The sequence below is a fragment of the Misgurnus anguillicaudatus genome, chromosome 3, assembly GCF_027580225.2.
Source record: "Misgurnus anguillicaudatus chromosome 3, ASM2758022v2, whole genome shotgun sequence".
Classification (NCBI taxonomy): domain Eukaryota; kingdom Metazoa; phylum Chordata; class Actinopteri; order Cypriniformes; family Cobitidae; genus Misgurnus; species Misgurnus anguillicaudatus.
The window spans coordinates 42,860,172-42,878,884 of NC_073339.2; the positions used below are offsets into that span (position 1 = coordinate 42,860,172).

The 18,713-nt window shown below is 38.5% G+C and overlaps 1 protein-coding gene across 1 annotated transcript in view; it reads right to left on the reverse strand.

The window, feature by feature from the left end:
• Positions 1-1,568: 1,568 nt before the first annotated feature.
• The window catches only part of LOC129445034 (receptor tyrosine-protein kinase erbB-4), a 200,894-nt gene continuing 183,749 nt past the window's right edge, over positions 1,569-18,713 (reverse strand). The window contains 7 exon segments of the mRNA XM_055206118.2: positions 1,569-4,246; positions 6,771-7,077; positions 7,338-7,508; positions 7,616-7,713; positions 9,345-9,491; positions 9,659-9,734; positions 9,997-10,152. Coding sequence (XP_055062093.2) covers positions 3,468-4,246; positions 6,771-7,077; positions 7,338-7,508; positions 7,616-7,713; positions 9,345-9,491; positions 9,659-9,734; positions 9,997-10,152 — 1,734 coding nt within the window. The 3' untranslated portion in view covers positions 1,569-3,467.

Below are 18,713 nucleotides of genomic sequence, written 5' to 3' on the forward strand. Positions count from 1 at the left end.
AAATCAAATTTTACAAAAGTGCAACAATAATATTTGTGACCGGAGATCCGTTTTTATGATAATTTGACAGTTAAAGGTCTACTGTGGAGATTTTTAGCGGCACCTAACTGTGAGATTGTGAATTGCAACCAACGGCTCGGTCGACAGCTCACCCCTCCCTTTCGAAAGGCATAGTAAAGCTACGATAACCACCACAGTACAAACACGTCATTGTCTGAGAAAACGTAGTGACAAAACACAGTCTATAAGACAGTTTGTCCATTTAGGGTTACTGTAGAAACATGACGGCGACTTTCATGTAGGGGACCCGCGGTGTATGTAAATAAAAACGGCTCATTCTAAGATAATACAAACAATACAGTTCATTATGTAAGGTCTTTATACACCACTGATAATATAGTTATGTATATTATATTGCATTCTGTCAAGACACCCTTCTAAAAGTTACACAATGCACCTTTAACTCTTTCCCTGCAATCAATTTTCCGCTGTTTTCAGCTTTTTGCTATTTTTTTATTTTTGAAGAAACCTACCCCATATTTGAGAGGTGATATAAAGAAGTGCAGATAGCATGAAACTTTTTTTTGAAAGCAGAGGGTCTGTTCTTTCATTTGATATATTCTATTTTTATATATTTAAAGAAGACAATTTTCTTAAAGGCATTAAAGGGGACATTTCACGAGGCTTTTTAAAGATGTGAAATAAATCTTTGGTGTCCCCAGAGTACGTATGTGAAGTTCTAGCTCAAAATATCATATAGATCATTTATTATAGCATGTTAAAATTGCAACTTTGTGAGCAAAAATGCAAATGAGCTGATCTCTGCACTGTGGCAGTGCGGTGGTTGGATAGTGTAGATTAAGGGGCGGTATTATCCCCTTCTGACATCACAGGGGGAGCCAAATTTCAGTGACCTAATTTTTCACATGCTTGCAGAGAATGGTTTACCAAAACTAAGTTACTGGGTTGATCTTTTTCACATTTTCTAGGTTGATAGAAGCACGGGGGACTCAATTATAGCACTTAAACACGGAAAAGTCTCACTTTTTCACGATATGTCCCCTTTAAACTTTATGTGAAAATCATAAATAAATAAAATCATAAATGCTGGCGCTGGCTGGCAACACTGGCGGGGAAAGAGTTAAAACAAAGAGTTGCAATAAAATCTCTCGTTTTACTATTTCTACCTGTAAACGTGTTGTAATGAACTCAAAACTTCACTGAAACTTGATTATTATGACCATAGACTGTAAAAAAGATGGACGACGCCTGTTCGCTCTCTTCCATTGGTGAAAAGTGAAGCTGCCAGTGTCCCGATATTGGCTGACATCTTGGGTCTTGAGTCTGCGCAATAGCGATTTCGGGACCAGTCATGCGCAGTAGTGAGCAGGAAGGGAAGGCGCGAAGTCAAAACCCCGCCCTCGCTCTCGTAGAATGCGCATATCACACAATATCACAGCTGTCAATCATGACGTGACACCACCGATTTTATATCATTAAATAGCTAACTAAATACAAACCTATTTTAAAAACAAACATTTGAATTTACATCAGCGTGATTAAAACTACAGTAAATGACAGAAATCAGCTTCGGAAAAAAGATAAATGAAGTGTAATTAATTTTTTTAGTTGGTCTCAAGTCCCATTGAATAACATGGGGAGGCGGGCTTTATGACCTATACTGGGACCGGTCACTGGGGGGCGATCGAGACGTTTTGGCTTCACTTTTCAGGGCTTATGCGGCACGCTTGATTATGACCTAATAACCCATCTGATTATAAATCATATAAAGCAACAAAGACACACAAATGCAACACAATGCATGGACTACAATTACAAGCACAAACAATTGTGTTCACTACGAAATAAAACAGCACAGTGTTATACCAGGTACAGACATTATTTGGGTGATTCACAACAAACTAAAGGCTTTTTGTATAATTTAAGCACTAAGTCTTTTAACAGTTCTGTCTTAACGTACGCAACTTTGGATATCTGGTATTGTAATTCAAAACACAGTACAATACAGTAAGCTTAACACATCTGATACATGTAAACTGACTGTGTCAATGAAAAAAATAGTTTAGTGTATTATGGAATATCAATGAAATGCCCGAGAAAAAAAACAAACTTTTAGCAGCCATTTTCAATAAATAGTAATGATAATATGTGTAAATATTGTGCCCAGGTTTCATTTCCCAAATGTGACTTTGGACGACAAAACTAGTCATAAGGGTCAATTTTTTGAAATTGAGATTTATACATCAACTCAAAGCTGAATAATAAGCTTTCCATTGATGTTTGGTTTGTTAGTTTGGTTTGCATTATTTGAGGGTGCAAAAAACTTAAAATATGAATAAAAAATCTATAATGTTGACCCATAAAATGTATTGTTGGCTATTGCTACAAATATACCCATGCGACTTATGACTGGTTTTGTGGTACAGGGTCACATACTGTATCTGAATTTAATAGAGGATTAATACCAAAAACACTGCATTGCACAAATAAAACCTAAATGACTAGTAAATGTGTTAACCAGAAGTAAAGCAAATGCATTCACTTGATTTGTCGACTTCGTAAATAAACGAATATCAAAGCGAAACACAGTCCACCAAAGCAACCTGTTTGCCATGAGATAGCATATTCACAAATACAGGTGACCAAATGGAGTCCTTTGAATAAACATAAAAGAAAAATTCAATTCAGACAAAGGATAATTTAAGTTACCAAACATGCTTTGTCAGAGCTTATGCAATTAAGGAAAATGAATGCAAACACCCTGTAAAGCATTCAGTCCTGTTCATTCTGATAATGAATTCTGTATCTCTCTACAGGTGAATCCCCCTGAGGTCACTTGCTCATCAGGGGAAAATAACCCCTGACTTTCACTGACAATATTGTATCAGGTCTTTGTATTCATTATGTACTAATACCCCTCCACGACTTTATCGACGTTCTGTTCAACTGTCGAGGAATTAAAGTGTCCACAATTTCACAATGCGTTTTTATCTAACACCAGTTCTCCCAGAAGGGCAGCAGGTTTATCGGTTTCAAATGGCTGAAGTATGTGCCGGAAACTGTGTGCGTGTATAAAATTTAAGTGCATATAATCGGCATTATTCAATGTTCATCTACCTCAATAGGTAGATCTTTGCGTTTCCAACGCAAAGCTCATGGATTCGATTTTCAGGGAACACAGATACGAATGTACCTTGAATGCAAATGTTTCACAACTTTAATAAAGATGTCACTGGACACAAAAACACTAGAAAAAATAGACAAGATTATTTGGGATGGACTCAGTTGGGGTGACCTTCTCACCCTATTTGACACCTAAACACATGTAAATTATGTGGCTTATATTTTGCCATGTCTCCTTTCTTTAACCCTAGGATTGAGGAAAGACATTAAAGGTAAGGTGCTGGTAGAAGAACCAGGCTCTACAGAGTACAGAGACCCGGACGTTAGACCACAGTGTTCCTCTGCCGATACGGAGGAGGAGGCAGGACCGTTCCTGGCTTCGTACCTGACTCAGACTCCTGGTTTTCCGCTATGGATGACTGTATGCGGCCATTCTGCTTGTACAGAAACTTGTTATTGCAGATGACTGAGTCTTGGGGGTTAATCTTGGGTGGAAGGCTGTGCTGCCAATATTCAGGATTGTCAAAGTTATTTCTGTACACTTTGTCCGAATGAATCATGCTGCCCGGTTGGATGGGGTGACCCGGCAGTCCAACTTTACCTGTGATGGCAGAATTTGCCAAGTGAAACTGTTGAGGTGAACGATTGGATTTGCTGGGGTTCCCTGGCTGGACAAGGCAGATCTGGCCTGCTGGTGATGGCTGACCAGATTTGCTGGGGTGATCATGGATTGACTGAACCGACTGATCATTCTGGTTCATTGGTACAGAGTGCACGAGTTGAACCGGAGGGACGGCGAAGCGAACATGCGGTCCGTGGTTGTGATGATAGGGTCTACCTACTTGTGTGACATGGTTGCTTGGATTGTGGGTTGCTGTCGACACCTGCAATGGAATGGAGACTCCATTCTTCCTTAACATGTCTTGGTTCGTGTCACTGATGTTGTTGAACGTGTTGAGGTAAAGGGGCTCGTTCATATACTCATCTTCGCAATTGGGTTTACCATCGGGGGTGCTGTGGTAACCTGGGTTGTCTAGCGCGTGAAGGTCTTTATTTATACGCCGAGTAACAAAAGGATTCTCCTCGACAGGATTCAGATGATCTATAGAGATGAAAGATGAACAACAGTGTTTTCATTCGAATTTTATCAGGACACTTCATCTAAAGCTGCAATTTATAACTTTTGCCTCTCTGTCGCCATCTCAGTTTGAAGCATGAAATTGCAGGTAACTTTACGTACCTTTACAAGTCAAATGACGTGAAACTGACGTATTCTTGAAAATCACACCCGATTTCTCAAATTATGAATCATAATTATAAGCTTACTTTTCAAATCGGAGGTTAGTAAGGAGACAGTTTTATACGGATTCTATGTACTTGCTTAAAACTTGATTTATTTTATTTTTTAAGATACGATAGGTTTAAAAAACTAATTATGGAATTACTTAAATAAGCATCAAGACCAACCAACCAACCCTGCCTCCGAAATCGCATACTGTGACATTACATACTGAATTAGATGAAGTACCTACTCCTCAACTATGTATAAATATGTAGCCTGGGTTTCCCCATGCTGCCTTGCGTGCAAATTTATTCATGCTACAAGTCTAGCATGGAAACTATGGACCAATTTTGCCCCTAAAATAGGGAACCAATCACAGAATGGGGAGGGGGCAGCAAGACGATGAGGACTTCTATGCGACACACCGAATCAGTTTTTTCACCTAGACGGCACCAGACGCGAAGTTACTTTTCAATGCAGCCTTAAGGGGATCGCACATCGGCCGCGCCGCTCAGCGCCCCGCTGTTCTAAAAAAATCGAACACATTGTTTTCTAAGAGTATACGCACACCGGCGCCGCCAGGTGGCGCCTGTCCGCGCCTCCCAGCTGTGACTCAGGAAGTTGCTCAAATCCCTGTCGCGCCACACAGCGCCACTCACATAGTTTAACATTAAATAACATCATATTTGTCCCAAATCATTAACGATTAACATTGGCTGCTAACGTATATTTAGCATTTTGAAGTAGATGCTACCTGATGAAGCTCGCGCTATTTAATGTGCACTTCCGGTTTACAATACCTCTGAGTTGTCCTAGACGCGACTCAACGCGGCGCTGCGCGGCGCTGAGCTGCGTGGCCAGTGTGCGATCCCCTTTAGATAGTGTTAACCATAGATACTAATCATTGGCTATATCACTCTGTCTCCTCTCCACTAATAAGCTGGTGTGTGGTGGGCGTCGCATCATCCAGGTGGATGCTGCACATTGGTGGTGGTTGAGGAGATTCCCCCAGTCATATGTAAAGCGCTTTGATGTCTGCAGAAAAAGCGCTATATAAATGTAACCAATTAAGTAGTTTTGAACGCAAGTTAATTAAAAAAAAGAACAACTTTTGGCGTTAAACAATTTCATATCCAAGAAGGATGTTTGGATATGCCAAGACATAATAGCCACAGAGTTTTATAGGACCAACCGGCAAGGCATCGTCTTCGACGAAGTACAATTAACTTATAAATGGTAAGTGGTATTTATTAATATCATATTGTCATTATGCCTGTACTGTGGTTGTCACAGTGCCACTAAGTTGTGTTGCTTTTCAATATCAATATACAGCGTCTCCCGGGGACTCAGATAGTGGGTCATCTGGATATTTTTCGCCTACTGTTTTTTGAATACTATGAATTTAGACCAACAACTGTCCTCGCCTACTGCTTTTCGCCTACTATATAGTATGGAAGTAGGTTAATTTCGGACGCAGCTTAAGTTTTCATGTTTCTTGCTAGTGACGCCAAAGTAACAGTGAATGCATGTAGTTCCATAAGTCTCTTAACTCTTTCCCTGCCATTGACGAGTTATCTCGTCAATTAAGAGAAAACACTTCCCTGCCAATGACGAGTTTTTATGGTAATCTATATTTCCGCTATTATCCACTAGGTGGCGCTTATACTCAACTAATAAAACACTGAAGCAACCACTGATCCAAAAACAGTAAAAACTTTGTGTATGTTTTGATGATTGCTCTAAATCTGATCTCTAACAAAAGTCCTTTACAAAAATTCTATTATTTTCAACCTACCCATATAGAGGTTATAAAAAGAGAACAAGTTAAGATATGATGATTTTTAATAAAGCAGAGGATCTGTTCTTTCATCTGATATATTGTATGTTTATTGAAGAGTTTCGTTGCAAAACGAGATAACCACCGTTTTTTTAATTGTTCAGAAATCTTGTTTTTTGGTTGTGCATTCCATTTAATTTCAATGCAACTGCAGTTGGTTTGTTTTGATTTAAACCTTCATAACTTAAAAAACACAGCTAAGTAGCACCATAAAACAAAATAATAACATGATAACATAATAATAAACATGTTTTGACAAAAATGTAAAAAAATGGATTTATCTCGTTTTGCAACGAAACTATTCATATATTTAAATAACAGCATTTTCTGGAAGGCAATAAACTTTTCAAAAAATCATAAAAAATGCTGGTGGGGAAAGAGTTAATTGGATAAAAGCAATGTAAATGAGTCTTCATCTCTTGTCAGAGTTCAAAACAAACCTATCGAAAGTACATTTCCTTCACATTTAAACCTTTATAAAGTGCAAAAAATGACTTAAGAACATACTTGTGGAGCTCTTGTCTTTCATAGGGGACACATAGGCGTTCTCATCTGTATCTGCCCTCTGTTCTCTTTCTCCCAGGAGTACGGTGGGATCTGCACTGTAACGCTGAGCACTGCTGTCCTCCATTGAGTGAGCGGTGCTCTGTTTCTTCAAACTTCCATTGCACTGCTGCCCCTCCACTGAATCCAGACCTGCTCTCTGTACACCTGGATTGACCGAGGGTCCACTGCATGCAGCCGATACCTCACGAGTTCGAGCCCCTGGTGTCACCTCGGTGCGCAACGTTCCATCATGATAGCCAAACTGGTTCTGATCAAAGGAAGGAACGTGAAATAACATCAACTTTTTTGTGTTGTTTATATGGTTTTATCTGGACTCTTTTATTTTTATCCAAAGTTATATTTAAACGGAGACTTCTGTTGAATATTTTAAATCTGATTGGAGCTGGCAGTTTTTGCAAGTGCTTGTTACAAACTGTTGGTCTGAAACCAACTAAATTCTTAAAAGTTAAAATATTTGTTCTTTGATTTCTATGGGCTTCGAAGCAAGACAGACATTCTGGTGCTTACTTGATTCGAGTCGACGTGTGGGAGGGACATATGGGAAGTGGGATGAGCATTTAAGGTCTGTGGAACCAAGTACTCCTCGGCATCCATCAGGTCATCCAGTTCCTCCTCATCTAGGAGACTCTGAAAGAACTTACTGTGGTTGGGGCTGGGAAGCTTCATGCGATCGTCCCCCTGAGACAAACATATCACAGCAATTATCATCTAAAGTTATTTTATGTAATTCAAATGTGCACTTGTGAAAAAAATTGCCATTTAGGCAGGATTTTAGAAATGTGCACCTGTATGACCAGGTATCTCTGAGGGTCTCGTGCCATTCGGCTAAACTCTGCGGCGAGTTCTTTGAATCGAGGCCGACTGTCGGCATCAATCATCCAGCCTGAAGGTAAAGACAGACAAAGAGTGAATCATTGAACAATAAAGCTGGTTTCTTCTTTTCCTAATACACAGTGTTTATAAAAATAATTCCTAGAGCATTTTTGCAGACACAAACATCAGGGCTAGTCAATTGACGGCTCGCAGGCCAAATGCTGCCCCCCAATCATCTTTATCCGGCCCACCAGTCATCTTTGTCTGATTTAAAATCAGTGTGGTTACTTTAAAGCCACCTTTTCCACTGTACACGACAAATGACGGCAGATAAACTGAAAGGAGAGTTGCAAAGTGGCTGCGTGGGGTGCCAACCATCTGGAAGTATGTGATTTTCGGATCCATTTTGAGCTTTTGATGTATTAAGAAAAAATTTTTTTGGGCAACTACACTACATGCAACACGCCGACTGGAAGTGATGTATTTCAGTGTGTGCAAGGTGAAAATTATTAATCAACTATCAGTAACACTTGGCATATAGGCATAGCTGTTTATAGTTTCATTCATTTGCATTCAATAATTTATTCCACTATTTTGAATATTCATAGATTGAAGACTCTTGTGCTGGAAAGCGTTTCTCTCCCATGCTGGCACAGATTTATGATTAAACAGAAAATTTATTACAACTGCCACTAGGGGGCGAACTCCGACAGTCGTGTCTGAATGTGTGTAAAGTGGAAACGGGTTTATAGCCTATATATTTTTAAAATATTAAAAAAGAAAACATGAAGTGCAATTTTAATCATTAGCAAAAGATGGGCTATATGTTGTAAATGCATGCATATGTTTACCTTGTTACATTATGTAACAATTTATGTAAGTTAGTTATAAACAAAAGTTTAGGAGCTCGGCATTACAGTTAGTGCTATACAAAAATACATGTGTTGATTATTTACACTTGCACTTTTTTAACATTTGCAATTGCCATGCAATTGTTTTTAAATTATTAAAAAAGAAAAGATGAGTTTTCAGTAATTAAAAGACAAAATATTGGATACAAAATGTGTGCATCTTTTTTAAAATGCACGTGTTTTAATATATAACCTATAACAAAAAGTAACAAAAGCAACAAAATTAGCCTATAACATATATTATTATACACATATTATTTAGTGCTGGGCAAAGATTAATTGCGATTAATCGCATACAAAATAAAAGTTATTTATTTGCATAATATATGAGTGTGCTATGTGTAATTATTTTGTATATATAAATACACACACATTCATGTATGTATTTAAGAAACATTTACATGTGTATATATATTTATTTATATTTTTATATATTCTATATTAACAATAAAAATGGATATATAAATAAAAATGTTCTGAAATGTATACATGTGTGTGTGTGTGTGTGTGTGTGTGTGTGTGTGTGTGTGTGTGTGTGTTTAAATATACATAATTACACAAAGTACACACACATATATTAGGCAAAAATTCACTTTTATTTTGTATGCGATTAATCATGATTAATCTTTGCCTGGCACTTATATTATTATATACATAAGAGGTAAAAATAGGGTTAAAATTTTGGCCCCCATCAAATTTAAATTTTTTAAATCTGGCCCTCAAAGTAGATTAGTTGAAGACCCCTTTATTACATTATCAAGTAATATCACATACGGTATATCTCACTCACATTTCACCATCACCATGTAGACGTCTATGGTGCAGATGGGTGGCTGGGGCAAACGCTCGCCCTTCTCTAAAATATCTGGAATCTCACGGGTGGAAATACCATCATAGGGCTTCCCTCCAAATGTCATCAGCTCCCAGATAGTCACTCCTGAATGAACAGAATATATCAAATATCTTAGTTATAAGCATGATGCTAATGGATGTCTAATATACGAGAAACACGCCTCTTTATTGGTTAATGCCATCCTGGTATTATTTATATTGCTGTTAGTTTTGCACAACCAAACTCTTGGTATGATTAACTGTGCAACTCACCGTAGCTCCAGACGTCACTCTGGTGTGTGAACCTTCTGTAGTGAATGCACTCTAATGCCATCCACTTGATGGGCATCTACATCAGGTTTAAAAAAGTTGATTTTAGCTACTATACATTTACCACGAAAAGAGCAACAAACAACCAACATCTGCATGTTTTTACCATAGACTGTAAAAAATATAGATGTAGTATCACCCATAGGTTTGTGAGGAACTTTTTTGAACCAAATAGTTGGCTGTCACCATACACAAAATTCCTTGAAATATATGTTAAGCCATGTTCCCGTTTACAGTCCATTATAGTGAAGTTTGGCATGTTACATCATTCAAACACTAACCTTGCCTCCGTCAGCATTGTACTCCTTTTCATCCGTATCCAGTAGTCGGGCGAGACCGAAGTCTGTGATCTTAATGTGGTTTGGAGATTTCACCAGGACGTTACGCGCAGCCAGGTCTCTGTGCACCAGACGTCTCTCCTCCAGATACATCATACCCTGCCATAGCACACTTTTAACAATTATTATTTCGACCAACACCGTTGAAGTTAAGAATCAGCATGATAATTAAAGCAGAGTATTCAAGCTACATTCACCTGTACCTGCCCCCACTTCTTGCTCCATCTCATGTGGTCCGACATTATATGAATACATTAAAGATTTTAAATGTGGGCCTGTCAGAACAGATTCTATTCCTTACGATAAACTGTAAATTGGTGCGACATCTAATCAAAATTTGATAGCATCTCCTTATTTCTATTTATCCACGTTCACTCCCTTTATTTCTTTGGGTCACTATGTATTAATACTGATCTTGGACTCAGATCTTTAGACGTTTGCCTGTGATTTATGGCTTGATGTTAATATTCAATTAAAATGCAACTTGCTGGCCTTTGGGAGGAGGAGGAACAGAGGTGGACCGCAGGGGTTGGTAAATCTTTGCATATTCTTGAAGGAAATCGCTGACAGTTTGAATGATTAGGTAGCATGGGGGTCACAAAGGCCCTACAGGCTCTTTCTGGACACAGCTAGGGAAAGATCTAGACCTTTGAGCCGTGCTAAAAGTACATTTTGTTCATGTTTATTAGTACATCAACAAATAGCTAACACACACGTAAAGACACAAACTTTGCATACATAGACTTGTGTTTGCATGCAATTGCAAAAAAAGCGATCATCTCTTTAAATCTGGGGGTTGATGCATTCTTTCCAAAAATAGACATGAAGGGGCGGTTTACCGGACAGGGATTATCTTAAGCCAGGACTAGGCCTTAGTTTAATAAAGAAAATAACTAGTTTTAACAAACATGCTTTACTAAAAACATTACCTGTGTGCATTTTGAGGCAAAACAAAGGGCACTGATGTATTTTAAGATATGTCAGTTCAAGTTGTTTTCAGTTTGGACAGCTCTTAAAAATGTTGTAGTGTAGGACTAGTCTAATCCCTGTCCGGGAAACTGCCCGAAAGCGTTCACAGACTGCAACGCAAACGACTTCAAGTGAGATCCCAAGATTGCGGCACAAATACTGACTGGTAAATTTGCATTGATGTTACGGGGGGTCAATATGGGAAGCAATGGCAGGGAACGTCACAGCTCACTTTAACCCCACATGGCCAAGAGCCTCTAGCCTGGAAACATTGTGGTGAATACTGACAAGGAACCAACAAGGGAGGCCTCAAGTGGATAGTCAAAGTGCCATGCGTATTACAAAAAAGTTTTGTTTTATATTGCACTGTTAATCTTTAAGAAAGTTATAAAATGAGAAAACTGAGAGCTGAAATTAACATTTGATGTTATCATTATGATGCATTAACAAGCCCCACTTCACATGAACATTTTTCATGTTGTCTTTTTTGCGGTTTTATATTCAGAATGCCTATCTGAAACTCATTCAAAAGTTTAGTTGAGTAGCTGTAATCCATAGATGGATGGATGGATGGATAGATAGATAGATAGATACGATGGATGGATGGATGGATGGATGGATACGGTGGATGGATGGATACAGTGGATGGATGGATAAGGTGGATGGATATGGTGGATGGATATGATAAATACGGTGGATGGATGAATACGATGGATGGATACAATGGATACGGTGGATGGATACAATGGATACAGTGGATGGATGAATACGGTGGATGAATACGATGAATACGGTGGATGGATCACTGAATACGGTGAATGGATGAATACGGTGGATGGATACGATGGATGGATGGATAAGATAGATGGATGGATAGAGTAGATGGATGGATGAATACGGTGGATGGATACGATGGATATGGTGGATGGATTAATACAGTGGATGGATGGATACAGTGGATGGATGAATACGGTGGATGGATACGATGGATACGGTGGATGGATACCATGGATGGATACGGTGAATGGATGGATGATACGATGGATAGATTGATACAGTGGATGAATGAATATGGTGGATGGATGGATGGATACGATGGATAGATAGATACGGTGGATGGATGGATACGATGGATACGGTGGATGTATACGATGGATGGATGGATACGGTGGATGGATGGATAGTGGATGGATACAATGGATACGGTGGATGGATACAATGGATACAGTGGATGGATGAATACGGTGGATGAATACGATGAATATGATGAATGAATACAATGAATACGGTGGATGGATCACTGAATACGGTGAATGGATAAATACGGTGGATGGATACGATGGATGGATGGATATGATGGATAGATGGATACGATAGATGGATGGATAGAGTAGATGGATGAATACGGTGGATGGATACGATGGATATGGTGAATGGATTAATACAGTGGATGGATGGATACAGTGGATGGATGAATACGGTGGATGGATACGATGGATACGGGGATGGATACGATGGATGGATACGGTGGATGGATGGATGATACGATGGATAGATTGATACAGTGGATGAATGAATATGGTGGATGGATGGATGGATACGATGGATAGATAGATACGGTGGATGGATGGATACGATAGATACGGTGGATGGATATGATGGATGGATGGATACGGTGGATGGATAGTGGATGGATGGATACGATGGATGGATGGATACGATGGATGGATAGACGGATGGATAGAATGGATGGATGGATTAATACGATGGATGATGGATGGATATGACAGATGGATGAATACAGTGGATGAATACAGTGGATGGATGTTAACGATGGATGGATGGATGGATACAATGGATGGATGGATGGATACGATGGATGATGGATGGATACAGTGGATGGATACAATAGATGGATGGATATGATGGATAGATACAATGGATGGATGGATGGATAAAATGGAAGATGGATGGATACGACAGATGGATGAATACAGTGGATGGATGGATACGATGGATAGATAAATACAATGGATACGATGGATGGATACAATGGATGGACGGACGGACAGATAAAGTGTATGTATGTATGTATGTGTATGTACAGACAGACAGATAGATACAGTGGATGGATGGATGGATAAACATATAGATAGATAGAGTGATAGAGTGATTGATTGAGTGTAGGATCAGTGGTTGGGATGGATGTATGGATAGACAGACAGAGAGACAGATAAATACAGCAAATGGATGGATATGGATTTGATGAATGGATGGATGGATACGATGGATGGATACAGTGGATGGATGGATACAATGGATACGATAGATGAATGATACAGTGGATGGATGGATGGATGGATACAGTGTATGTATGTATGTATGTATGTATGTATGTATGTATGTATGTATGTATGTATGAACAGACAGACAGACAGACAGACAGACAGATATATACAGTAAATAGATGGATGGCTGGATAGACAGACAGACAGACAGACAGACAGATAGATACAGCAGATGGATATATGGATATGGATAGATGAATGGACGGGTTAAAACAACCTAGCATTTTTAGAGTATAGTGAAAACTGTTAGGATCTATAAACACACTTCACATAAATAGCATTGGAAATATTTACAATGAATAACTTTTGTCAGCAGAAACCCTAAGAATAATGTTGATTTACAAATATAACAGCATCTGTGAACCTTCCAATTAGATTCTCCATTCCCAGATCAAGCAAACACATCTACTGGAATTAACATTCAAACGAAGCTTTGCTGCTCCCGGTCTTTAATGTTCCTTTCCACACAGAAGCTCTCTTTTCCGAAAGCACGAGCCACTGAGAAGCAACTCTTTGTGCGCTGGGTTCGACTGAAGTCGAGATTAAAGAAACGGCAGAGCCCAGTCAAAAGCTTGTGTTACAGGTTCCTCGCATGCTTGCGTTAGAGACAGATCCACGCGTTGGCGTAAAGAGCATCTGAGCAGCGTTCCTAACCTCTGTTCTCGTGTTTTTACATCTGCGTTACTTAAGGTTAAAGTTTCCCTGGAGAAGAAGAGAGCGGGCGCCTGCGAAGCCCTAAACACAACCCCTCTAACCCCTGGCATGAGAAACAACAAATATTACATACACACGACCATCAGGGCCTAATTAAAACTGAAAGCTGAATTTTAAGAGGAGGGTGGAGAAGAGTTTGAATAAAATAATGGATTAAATGGTGAGGGATGCATAGAGATTCATTTTATTTTGTTTTCCTGACCTCTTTGATCCTGAAATGGCTTTGGTTATGTTTGAAAATGCATACTAGCATACTTTCATAACTTTATTATGAAAGTGTGAAGCGTGCCAATAGTATGCATATTTTCTGCATGCTTTAAATGCACGTCTGGATTGCATGCTGTATGCTATCCTATATCCCATAATGCAATGCACTACACTAGCATTCTATACCAAAATAAACACAACACTAAGATTTCGCAAGGCCTTTGATAAACATTGAAAATAACATTTTAGCCATGTTGCATGACTGTTATATAATGCTTTAATACACATAGCTTGTGGCCTGAAAGAAATATTGTTTTGCACTTTTGTTGTTCATTTTTGTATCTTTGATATTTCATTGCAAAAACGGAGGCGAAGCTCTTGGCATTTATGAGTCAACAGTATTCTTCATAAAGAGCTGTCAGAAATGTGGATTATTGAAGGAGACACTGTGCTGACTAACACTCACACAAACACAAAACTACATGCAGGTCTTGCATCAGGGATTGTTATTCAGATACTCCCTTCAGCTGTAGATTGTAAATCTGTATGCCCAGTAGTGTTGTCAAAACAGGACTTCATGCTGTCTGTAAATCTGATGGGTGGGCTTCACCAGACAACATGAAATAATTTGTGATAAAACACGCAGACGCATTTTCAAGAAAGCAAGCAAGCAAAAAAGGCGATAGCTACGTGTCTGAATCTGTTTAGAAAAGTGGTTTTAGAGGAAAGCAACATTTTTCATTTCCTTAATGTAATGTCACAAACTTTAAAACTAGTTGGCAAAACAAGATTTGTAAACATCATTCATTATTTATGAAAAGGCAAAACTAAACTTGCCACTGTGTGTTTCTTAAATTCTTTTATGGTGATGCTTAAAAATTTTGAATGATCAAACACTTAAAAACATAAAATGTTCTGAGCATCAAATTAGTTTTTTATATTTTTCAGTTTTTAATTAGTTATTTAGATTTGCTGTGTTTTTTCTTTAATTAGGCATCCATGAGATGCGAAGCTCTGAAGTTAACCATCTCAGATCTGACATAAAGAGATGAACTCCTCTGTTCTCAAACACAGTCTCATCACACATTCTGTCTGCACCCTCCGAAATGTCACTGTTCAAGAATCGTCCACAAAATTTACATGAGTAAATGGCAGACATCCACAAACAGATGAAAGATTTACTTACAATGAAAACTGTGTTGAAAAGATGAAGAGGAACAAGCACAGAAATGCAAGAAAAGAAAGAAAAAATGAAGAAAGAAAGAAATACAGGCAGACGGACATACAAGAATGAATAAAGGAAGGAAGGAAGGAAGGAATACAGAAAGATGAACAGACAGACAGACAGACAGGAAGGAAGGAAGGAAGGAAGGACAGAAAAAAAGGACAGATGGATGGATTGGAGAAAGGAAGAAAGGAAGGAAAAAAGAAAGAAGGACATTGAAGGAAGGAAGGAAAACAGACAGACAGGCAGGAAAGAAGAAAGGAATGAAGGAAAGAAAAAAAGAAGGAATGCTGGACGAAAGGATGGAAGGAATGATTGAAAGTAAGAAAGGAGATAAAGAAAGAAAAAAAGAAGGATAGAAAAAGAAAGGAAGAAAGAAGGGAAAACGGAAGGAAGGTTTGAAAGAAAGAAAAAAGAAAGGTAGAAATACAGACAGATGAACAGACAGACAGGAAGGAAGGAAAGAAAGAAAAAAAGAAAGAGAGAAAGAAAGAAAGAAAGAAAGAAAGAAAAAGAAAGAAAGAAGGACAGACAGAAGGAAGAAAGGAAGGAAGGAAGGAAGGAAAGAAAAAAAGAAGGACAGATGGATGGATTGGAGAAAGGAAGAAAGGAAGGAAAAAAGAAAGAAGGACATTGAAGGAAGGAAGGAAAACAGACAGACAGGCAGGAAAGAAGAAAGGAATGAAGGAAAGAAAAAAAGAAGGAATGCTGGACGAAAGGATGGAAGGAATGATTGAAAGTAAGAAAGGAGATAAAGAAAGAAAAAAAGAAGGATAGAAAAAGAAAGGAAGAAAGAAGGGAAAACGGAAGGAAGGTTTGAAAGAAAGAAAAAAGAAAGGTAGAAATACAGACAGATGAACAGACAGACAGGAAGGAAGGAAAGAAAGAAAAAAAGAAAGAGAGAAAGAAAGAAAGAAAGAAAGAAAAAGAAAGAAAGAAGGACAGACAGAAGGAAGAAAGGAAGGAAGGAAGGAAGGAAAACAGAAAGATGAACAGACAGACAGACAGGAAGGAAGGAAGGAAGGAAGGAAGGAAAGAAAAAAAGAAGGACAGATGGATGGATTGGAGAAAGGAAGAAAGGAAGGAAAAAAGAAAGAAGGACATTGAAGGAAGGAAGGAAAACAGACAGACAGGCAGGAAAGAAGAAAGGAATGAAGGAAAGAAAAAAAGAAGGAATGCTGGACGAAAGGATGGAAGGAATGATTGAAACTAAGAAAGGAGATAAAGAAAGAAAAAAAGAAGGATAGAAAAAGAAAGGAAGAAAGAAGTGAAAAACGGAAGGAAGGTTTGAAAGAAAGAAAAACAGAAAGAAAGAAAGAAAGGACGGAAAGAAAGAAAGGAGGACAGACAGAAGGAAGGAAGGATGTAAAGATGGAAGAAAGGAAAGAAAAAAGAAGTAGGGATGACGGATGGACTGAAGGAAGAAAGGAGAGAAAAAAAGAAGGACAGACAGAAAGAAGGAAGGAAGCAAGGAAAACAGACAGACAGGAAGGAAGGATGTAAGGAAGGAAGAAAGGAAAGAAAAAAGTATGTACAACCGATGGACTAAATGAAGGAAAGAAAGAAGGACAGACAGATGGAAGGAAGGAAGAAAAACAGACAGACGGACGGACAGATGGACAGACGAAGAGACAGGAAGGAAGGAAGGAAAACAGACAGACAGGAAGGAAGGATGTAAAGATGGAAGAAAGGAAAGAAAAAAGAAGTACGGACGACGGATGGACTGAAGGAAGGAAGGAAAGAAATAAAGAAGGACAGACAGAAGGAAGGAAGGAAGGAAAACAGACTGACGGACAGACAGCTGGATGGACAGAGAGACAGGAAGGAAGGAAGGAAAACAGACAGACAGGAAGGAAGGATGTAAGGAAGGAAGAAAGGAAAGAAAAAGTACGGACAACGAATGGACTGAAGGAAGTAGGGAAAAAAAGAAGGACAGACAGATGAAAGGAAGGAAAACAGACTGATGAACGGACAGATGGATGGATGGAGACAGGAAGGAAGGATGGAAGGAAGGAAAGAAAGAAGGATGGATGGATGGATGGAAGAAAGAAAGAATAGAAAAAAAGAAAAGAAAGGAAGGAAGGAAGGAAGAAGGAAAAATAAAAATGGAAGGAGGAAGGATTGCAAGAAAGAAGGAAGAAGAAGAGAAAAAGGAAAGAAAGAAAGAAAGAAAAAAGAAAGAAGGAAAAAATAAAAACAGAAGAAGGAATGATTGCAAGAAAGAAAGAAAGAAAAAAAGAAAGAAAGAAAGGAAAAAAAAGAAAGGAAAACAGATGACAGACAAACAGACAGAAAGACAGACAGGAAGGAAGGAAGGACAGAAGGAAAACAGAGAGACGGACAGAAGATAGGACAGACATACGGACAGAAAGGAATGAATGAAGGAAGGAAGGAAAATAGGAAGGAAGGAAAACAGACAGATGGACATTCATAAAGACAATTAGAATGAAGACAGACAGACAGACAGAAAGCAAGAAAGAAAGAAAAAAGCAAGAAAGAAAGAAAGCAAGAAAGAAAGAAAGAAAGAAAGAAAGAAAGAAAGAAAGAAAGAAAGAAAGAAAGAAAGAAAGAAAGATGTTCATATAATAATCATAGCTTGGCAAAATCCCAGATCATCCTATGAGATTGAACTAAAAATCTCATCATGAAAATCGGAGTATTATTTCAGTACTGAAGCTGCAGATTTCTCCCTATGCCCACATCTTCAAACGCAAACATTACTAAATCATTTAAAAGCACAGAGCTGCAGAAGAACTGAATGAACCCAATCACTTCTTGAAATAAATAATCCAATCCTCAAATCCAAACTGCATACATCTATAATCATAACGGATACCAGGCATTGATTTAAGGCTATGTTTACATTAATGCGTTTATCCTTTAAAACGCGTTACTTTTGCTACGTTTACCCCTTTCATCTACACTACATCACCGTTTTCGACCTTCATAAACGGATTCGTTCGCAAACGCTGCAGACCCTGTTTTAGTTTGAGAACTCAGACGTTGCTCTGAGTGTAAATGAACGTAGACAGGTCTTATGTAAACGAACAGCTTATGTTAACGTGACAGCGCATCATTTTCAAAGTAAAACTGATTTTAATCAGTTAAATGGAGGTTTGCAACGGAGGTTTTGCCAAAAATAGTAAACATCTACCAACCAGCTATTATAAACGCTATATCGAATTGTTTTAACATGT